The sequence below is a fragment of the Equus quagga genome, chromosome 3, assembly GCF_021613505.1.
Source record: "Equus quagga isolate Etosha38 chromosome 3, UCLA_HA_Equagga_1.0, whole genome shotgun sequence".
Classification (NCBI taxonomy): Eukaryota; Metazoa; Chordata; class Mammalia; order Perissodactyla; family Equidae; genus Equus; species Equus quagga.
This window is the reverse complement of record NC_060269.1, coordinates 68,356,316-68,364,533: the sequence shown is the minus strand read 5'-3', so window position 1 is coordinate 68,364,533 and position 8,218 is coordinate 68,356,316. Positions and strand designations below refer to the sequence as shown.

The window sequence follows — 8,218 nt, the reverse complement described above, 5'->3', positions numbered from 1 at the left end:
AGATGGAGAAATGTGGGGCACAGGGAGCTGGCAGGATTAACTCCCCCACAGTTGGAGAAATGGGGAGCCCAGGGAGCTGGCAGGATTAACTCCCCCACAGATGGAGAAATGCGGGGCACAGGGAGCTGGCAGGATTAACTCCCCCCACAGATGGAGAAATGCGGAGCCCAGGGAGCTGGCAGGATTAACTCCCCCCACAGATGGAGAAATGCGGGGCACAGGGAGCTGGCAGGATTAACTCCCCCACAGATGGAGAAATGCGGAGCCCAGGGAGCTGGCAGGATTAGCTCCCCCCACGGATGGAGAAATGCGGGGCACAGGGAACTGGCAGGATTAGCTCCCCACAGATGGAGAAATGGGGAGCACAGGGAGCTGGCAGGATTAGCTCCCCCACAGATGGAGAAATGCAGAGCCCAGGGAGCTGGCAGGATTAACCCCCCCACAGATGGAGAAATGTGAGGCACAGGGAACTGGCAGGATTAGCTTTCCCCACGGATGGAGAAATGCGGAGCACAGGGAGCTGGCAGCATTGGGTCCGGACCCCACAGGGGCCCTGGAGCCCTAAGCAGGCCCCTTCTCTCTAGCATATGGCCACACAGGGCACAACTGCGCCTTAGAGGCTGGCTCAGATGGCTTCTCAGGCTGCTTTGTTGCTTGGGGGACAGGCGGCCGTAGCCTCCAATTCAAGCCCCCACCCCATGGGGCTTTCTTTTCAGAGCTCCTGCGTCTGGCGAAGGAGAGACCACAGACCAACACAGCTGTGGCCCGGAGGCTGGTGGCCCGGGCCCTGGGGCTCCAACATAAAAAGAGAGAGCGGCCTGCTGTCGAGTCTCCTACCTCCTTGAGGCCCTGAGAGGCCCACAAGCCTGGATGGGCACCCTCAGGACTAAGCAGGTACCCGAACACCACAAGCCTTTACGGCCACCAGAACAGCCTGCGCCATCATCAGAGCATCACCGTGGGGCGTGGGGCGCTTTAGTTTGGTCTAGTTCCAGAGTCAAGAAAAAATAAAGACTTGAATGTTGTTATAATGTGATTGTTTTAAAATGTGACCGTCTGCCATGGGGCACTAGGAAGTGCTGTTTGTATACCATTTTGGACCTGGGGCTGCAGAAGCAATTGGTCACTCTAGGAGACTGGCCTGCAGGATCCCAGCTGGGCCTTGAGGGCATTTTTGCACAGAGCCTGCCCAGTTGGGGGGTTGTCTCCACCTGTTGCGTGACACCTGCTCAGTCTTCCCCCAGGCCTTGTGTTGTCTGTTGGTTACGAAAGTGCTCCTTGCAGAAGTAGACAGGAACAAAGCCAAGAGGTGAACTCCTGAGTGCCTGCTGAGTCTGCCTCCCTCACAGGCACGGATGCAAGGACATCTCTCTGGTGACAGGGTCCCAGCGTGCTCATTTTTCTGGTTTAGGTGGAATTAGTGCTGAGGTGGTCCCACCCAGCACTTTGAGGATGTTGGGGCCCCCTCTGATTTGCTGGGCCGTAGCACACTCGACACAAGTGGGAGCCCCCGTGTCTTGTGAGAGCACTGGCTCCTCGGCCCCGCCTCGCTGCGCTGGGAAGGGCTCTGAGCCCTGTCTGCCAACCCTAGTGCTCACCATCGCTGCCCCCTCCCTCGGAGCCCCGCCCAGCACCGCCCTTTTTTTTTAAGCCTCCTGAGAGTTTAAATCGAGAAGTCCCCTCTGGTCCTAACAACTGCTGCACCCCGACAAATTCAGTAAAAAATGAGAGTTCTAGAAAGGCTGTGACTTGTGTTTTTGTTGGTTTTTGTGATCTCCTTGGGCTGTGCTCTCAGAGCAGGAGTTGCTCCTTCGGAGGTGCACTGAAGGCAGCCCAGAGCCCAGCTCTGCAGGAGGGGCCCGAGTGTGCGACCACATGAAACCTGTGGCTCAGGCAGGTGCAGAGGCCCCAGTGAAACGCAGACACGTGTCATAAACCTTTTATTCAAAGTTTCAAGTATGTGTAAGCGTCCCTGATGACACAAGGCGTTGGGTGAGCGTCCTCATCACAGGACCTTGGTTGCAGCACCTCTGAATCAGTAATCCACAGAATTGGAGCAACAAAGATGAGCCACTCACACAGGTAAGGTGGATTTTCTTTTGAGTTATACTTTCCAAGGCCCAGATGCCCAATATTAAATGCCACTAAATTACTTTGTGTTTCAAAGTCTGTGAAAATAGAATAACAGTATCTTAAAAATAAGAGGATGGGGGGCGGGCTGCGGGAGAAGCACCGACTGAGCTCCCCACTCAGAGAGCACGAGGCAGCATTGTTTACATGTGTGAGTAGAAGCAAGGACTTTGTTTAGAGGTCTAGATACTCAGGTTGGCTGGAGACAACCTAAGAGGAAAAATGGGATTCGGCCTGACCTTGGGTTATGGTCACACTGCCAATGTAACTTGAGAAGAAAATGGCCCCACGTCATCTGTGGTGAGCTGAGCGGGGAGGTGTCAGACTCGGGGTGGAGTGTGGTTTGGATGGATGACACCCTGTGCCCCTGGGGTCCCGGACAAGTGGCTGTTGGCAATGCTCCCACAGCCATGTGGATGAGCCCCACCCCAGAGGCCTTCCCAGGCTCCAGCATCAGGAACAGCCCTTCCTCCTGAGTTTGGACGTGGCTTCAGGGGTCGAGATGGGGCAGGGGTTGGGCTGGGTAGGGGGAGTGTGGCGATGGGTCACAGTTGTTGGGGAGGCTGCGCTGTGGCCCAAAGGCACGAGGTGACCACGGAGACTGCTTTACCGCGAGGAGAGCTGGTTATTTATGAGTCCACTGAAGTGTTCAAACTTTCTTTCCGTCTCTTCGCTGAAGGAACCACCTGAGGGGTTGGCAGCAGGGGGACAGAGTTTGGCAAACTGGATGCAACCCCCTCACCCAGGTGGGAGCGGTCGGCCTCAGGGGCCCTGGAGCCAGCGCCCTCCACCAGGTGGCCTGCAGGGGCCATCTCTATGTGACGCCACCAGGGCAGCAACTAGGTGCTGGTCGTCTCTCCGGCCAGGCACGCGTCGTGTGCTCTGTCAAGGTTGGGCGGAGGAGTGAGTAATATAGTGCATTTAGTTTTTGCCTTCACCAAGGGTAAGGGCCACCGCTCTTCCTGTAGAAGAGAGCACTGCTTCCCCTCTTGTCCCCAGGCTGTGTGAAGCAGGGAAGTTTCTTGATGGGTGACCAGAAGCCAGTGGTTCACTAGCTTCTAGTTCTCAACAGAGGACAGTGATACAGAGAGCCCACAAATTGCTGATGCCCGTGTTTTTGAGGTCACATGCATAATAAGGTGGTGGCCTCAGCTCCAGCCCTTAAATAGCTTTGGGGTCTGGGCTGGCTGGTTCTATACTGCCCTCTCTCTTTGGCCAGAGCTGGCTGTGAAAACCCAGTCTCCATCCAGGCCGTGTGTGTCCACAGCGTCCCTCCTGCCTGTGGAGATGCGAGGCTGGCCCCACCCCCGAGCTCTTTACCCAGACGAGGAAGCTGCTCTGCTTCCTTGAGAAAGCAGGACAGCTCTTGCCTGTCTCCTGCAGGGGCCCTGGCAGGCCTGGGGGGCAGCCCTGAGGGTGCAGTGCCCCCTGGAGTGCCGGGGGCCTTACCTATGTGGCAGTTGTACATCCAGATGCGGTGGCCGTCGTAGCGGGCCCTGCACTTCATGATGTTGTTGGTGAAGTCAGACTCGGCAACCTCGTAGTAGGGGTTAATGACAACCTGGGGGAGAGCAGGTCGAGGGGGCTGCTGAGTCCCGCCCTGGCCCCAGAGCCGGGATGGCTCACAAAAGGGAGCATGGCAGGGGCTGTGCTCCAGGAGCAGCTAGGGGCAGGACAGCCAGAGGTAAGGTCAGGGAGGCAGAGAGGGGCAAGGCCCGAAGGAGTGAGACCTCCATGCACCTGTCTGTCTGTCTCGTTTAATTCACACACACCCCTACCAAGAGCCGGCCTTCAGAAGGGGTTACCCTCTCTTGGGTGCCCTGGGAGGCTTGAGGTTGGCAGAGAGGCAGGAGTTGGGGCCTGGGGAGGCCACAGAACAGGCTGTTGATGGGAACTAGACAGGAGCTGGGGAGCAGGACTTGCTGGGTGGGGTGGGAACAAGGACTGGGTGGTGTGGGAAGTGGGAGGATGGCGCCCTGGGCCTTGGCGATGCTGCTGCTCCTAGCAGTGTGACTGTGGACCGAACCTTCCGCTCTCCGGGTCTTGGCGTTGCTCTGGGTGATCCTCAAGCCCTTCCTGCTCGGGTCCAGAGTCCAGGGCTCTGGGGGAGACTGCGCCCCGCCTTGTACCCCCTTCCTGTGCATTGCCCCAGCTAAGAGGGCATAGCCCAAGGGAGCAGGAATAGGAAGGATAGTCCTGTGAGTGAGCGGACAGTAAAGGGAGATTTGCGGTGAGGAACCCAGAAGAAAAGACAAAGGGGAGGGAGGGGGAGGGGCAAAAGCTGCACCTGGGACTGTGGGTGACGGTAACGAGGACGGACACAAGTGAGCCCCTCCCTCAGGACTGCACCTGCAGAAGGGCTGTGGCCCTATGGGGGGACAGGGGCAGAGCTGCCCCAGGGCAGTGGTGATGGGGAGGGACAGCGTCCAGGTTTGGGGCCCTCAGGACCTCTCCCTCCAGAAGGGCCTGGATCTGACCCTTTAGCAGGGCCATGTCCCTGCTGGGCCTCCCAAAGACACGCTGTGGGAGACAGGCCAGCACGGGCCCAACCTGTGTCCTGGCCCAGCGCGGCCGTTCGGGGGCCCTAGGCTGTGTCCTGCTGTTACCCCGTCTCTTCAGCTAAGGTGGGTAAATGTCCCACTCTAGGGGGTCTTACTTGTCTTTGATTTCTACCCAACAGTCTTAGCTGTCCCCTGCCCTCCGCCATGCTGCACAGTGTTCAAACAAACCACACACTGAGGCCCACGCGGCTCCTTGCCCACCGACAGCCGCCCCCACGGGGCCCAGCTGGGCGTCCCTGCAGGGAGGGCAGCACGGCTCTCCGGGTCAGCTGGGGGCCGGGGGGGGGGGGGTGCTGAAATATGGGGTCTCCACAGCCCCGTCTCACTCTCAGATTCTGCAGTTCTGGATCCTGTGAGGATCTGCGGGAAGTGGCTTTAGTTTCTTAGAAAAACAATCTGCTGTGAATCCAGGAAATGGTGAGAACGAGGATAAAGCAAGGCCACCAGGAACCTGTAAGCCACTGAACCCTGCCGCCAGCCTGTGGCACAGGCCCTGCTCCTGTAATGCACGTCCCCCTCACTGGCTTTCTCTGTCCCGGGCAGCATGACTGATGGCTGCGCTTGGGTCACGTGGGAACGGAGGGGGAAGTGAATCCCAGGCCAGGGCTCTCGCACGTCTATGCCAAGGCAAGTAGTCTCTTCCATTAATCAGAGGTGCTAACCTGCCCCTAATGAGTTGATTTGCTAACGGTATAGTTTAGGAGTGGAGAACACAGCACATTGAGTATCGTGACGTGAGCTGGGTTTGCCTGGCTGTAAAATGAGGTCATGGTATGCCCTTCCCTGGGGGATTACACAGACCATGCATTCACAGGCCTAGGCAGGGCCTGGCCCCGTGTCTATCTTCAATGAGCATAGTTATTTAAATAGATGGTATTTGTCAGAATACGCGACGATACACTCACTCAGCAGAGCGATAGCAAACCTCAGGCATACACCACCCTGCAGAGCGTGTGTGCACAGAGACACAGGCATTCACTGTGAACTAAAGAGCAGTCTGCTCTGGTTGGGCTCTCCAAGTCTGCGGTTCTGGGCTTGTGGGTGGAAAAGTGCTTGGCTGTCTGATTTCCAGCCTCTGGAATTGCCCAGGGAAACGTTCAGAGCCCCTCTGTGGTCCCTTCTCTGCAGGTGTTCGTTCTTCCCAGGGCTGTCTACGGGGTGGGGACCATAGACCAAGCCCTCGGCTGACTGAATGTCCCCTTGGGAAAGCTTTCAAGGCAGAATGACACATTTCTGGTCAGCCACTTTGCCACCCAACAGGGCAAGCTTGGAAGCAGGATGGGTGGACATGTGGGAGAAATGAGAGGGTGGTAGGCAGGAGCGCACCTGAGCACCAGCAGGGGGAGCCCTGGGAACGTGGCGCCCCGCCTCCCCCACCAGTTGGGCCCTGGCTGGAGCCTGCAGCTGTTTGCACGACGTGGGAGAAATGTCCCCTCTGCAGATCCTCTTTTATGAGGCATACTTTTTTGGGAGAGGCAAGTCACAAACACTTGCGAGGGAAGAGCTCTTTATGAGATTGCGTTCAGCCTCGACAGCACAACCAAGGCAGGGTGAGGGCCCTGGGAGAAACCGGGGTGCTGTGAGAGCACGGCTCCACAGCTTGCCTCTGTGGAACACTTTCCTGGCCTGCAGCTGCACTTTGACTTGTCAGCCCCGGGTGTTAGCTGGACAGGGTGTGAGCGTCTCAGGAGGGCTGCAGATCCCCCTGGCCCGCAGGCCCCCCAGACTCAGGTAGCCTGACTGACCGTGAGGGCCCTGGGAGTGGCGCTCCCGCACTTCAGACAGCCTGAACTCCATGCACGAGTTGTGCTTGGGCACCAACAGGAAGGAGGCTGCTCCCCTCTTGCTGGGGAGAAGGCCCCTCCTCCCATCAGCAGGGGCCTGGAACCCCTTCCCACACTCCTCACCTGAAACAGGTAGTCTCCAGGGGGCACGTCAGTGATGTCGACCCACTGACAGTCAATGTCATGGCGGTACATGTCCCAGCAGCCCATGGTGATGCCCTGCTCGCCGAAGTTGGCACACTCGTAACTCTTCTGGATGTCTGCAGGCAGGGGCAGAGGGAAGCCAGTCACCAGGCATCCACGGCATCCAAGGCCCCGCGGCCCGAAGCATTTTCCTCTGCCCCCTGCGCCACCTTCCCCACAAAGGGCCCTGAGAAGCCCTGCTGAGTGGGTGATGTCCCCTCCCTCAGCATCTCTCTTCCTTCCCCCAAGGCTCCTACCTCTGCTTCATCTGGGCTTGGCGCCCCATCTGCTCTCGTTCAGTGGAATCCCTCACTCAATCCCCTACCCACACCCATCCCCCTCTTCAGGCCCAGCCAAGTTCCCCTCCTCCATGAAGCCCTCCTTGGCCACTCTGGCTCACCCTGGCCTTTCTGAGGAATCATTAGCCTGGGAATGAAGCAGGTGCATATCTGGGAAAGCTCCAGTGTCCATTGTTTAGCTTAGTGTGGGGGTCATCTTGTCTCCCTCTGAAGAATTCGCACTTGGCTGTGGGCTCGGGTCTGGTTCGTCTCTCTGACTCTTACTGGGTCAGCCCCTTGTCCGGTCCATAGTAGGTGCTCAAAACCTATTTGCTGTGTGAGTTTGTGGCACGTCAGTGGCAGGCCACGTGAGGGACTAACTCAGTTGTTGAGAGGCTCCCGTGCCCAGGCACTACTCTAGGCACAGAGTACACCAGAAGAGTCACCGTGTCTCCCCTTGAAGGGACCAGAAGCGCAGGATGGCAGGGCACCCACAGGTGATCACAGGGCACATGTGGCGGCCTACTGGCGGTGGGAGCAGAGTACTCTGCCTGGGGGAGTCGAGAGAGTCTGGGAACCTCAGAGGGGGTCGTTGGAGCTTGGACTGGCAGGGCCAGAGCCTGTGGGGCATGGGCACTTGGCACCGGGACACAGAGAGAGAGGTGGTGGCAGCCAGAGTGGGAGGGGACTGTGTGTCACATCCAAGGGTTTGGGTCTCACCCGGGAGCCATATGGACCCGCCAGTGCCATCAGCATAACTCTGGGGGAGCCAGGGGCCTTTAGAGCCAGGCCTTGCCCACAACCTCAGCCCCAAGTCGTAGCCATGGGAGGCCCAGTGGAGAAAGGTCATGTGGAGAATCAGCAGTGGCCAGAGTGACAGTCCAGCGTCAGGCCTGGGCTCTGGGCCAGGTGATCACAGCCGTGGGAGCATCTGAGTCCCTCTGAAGCTCCCCACCCCCACACAAAGTCACCTCCTTCACATTCCGTGTCCTCCAAGCAAAAGCTGGCTTTGTGGCCCTCTGCCACCTTGGTGCCATTGAGGTTCAGCAGGTCATAGTGGGTGAACACTTCCATGCTGTGGTAGTGCCTGGAGGAGAGAGGGCCTGGCAGTCAGTTTCTGGAGCCACTGCCCCCTGCAAGCAGCTGCCCAGCTGGCGATTTGCCTCTGGGAACACCTTGAGTTGCGTGGTCTGAAGGGGTGGCCGTTGGGACAGAAGTGGGCGACAGGGCATGAGGAGAGGGAGGATGGAAGCGGAAGCCAGGAACGGTGGTGCTTACAGGA

General features: G+C 58.3%; 2 protein-coding genes across 4 annotated transcripts in view; one reads left to right on the top strand and one right to left on the bottom strand.

The window, feature by feature from the left end:
- R3HCC1 (R3H domain and coiled-coil containing 1) overlaps nt 1–1,036 on the top strand; it is a 39,206-nt gene extending 38,170 nt beyond the window's left edge. The window contains exon 9 of the mRNA XM_046655734.1: nt 717–1,036. Within this exon, the coding sequence (XP_046511690.1) occupies nt 717–853 (137 nt within the window). The 3' untranslated portion in view covers nt 854–1,036. The remainder of the gene's footprint in view (nt 1–716) is intronic.
- An 895-nt stretch (nt 1,037–1,931) lies between these two features.
- LOXL2 (lysyl oxidase like 2) overlaps nt 1,932–8,218 on the bottom strand; it is an 87,555-nt gene continuing 81,268 nt past the window's right edge. For all 3 annotated transcript variants that reach the window (XM_046656650.1, XM_046656651.1, XM_046656652.1), the window contains exons 11-14: nt 7,908–8,023; nt 6,599–6,735; nt 3,580–3,691; nt 1,932–2,816 (exon numbers count right to left, since the gene is read on the bottom strand). In XM_046656650.1, coding sequence (XP_046512606.1) covers nt 2,737–2,816; nt 3,580–3,691; nt 6,599–6,735; nt 7,908–8,023 — 445 coding nt within the window. In that variant the 3' untranslated portion in view covers nt 1,932–2,736. The remainder of the gene's footprint in view (nt 2,817–3,579; nt 3,692–6,598; nt 6,736–7,907; nt 8,024–8,218) is intronic.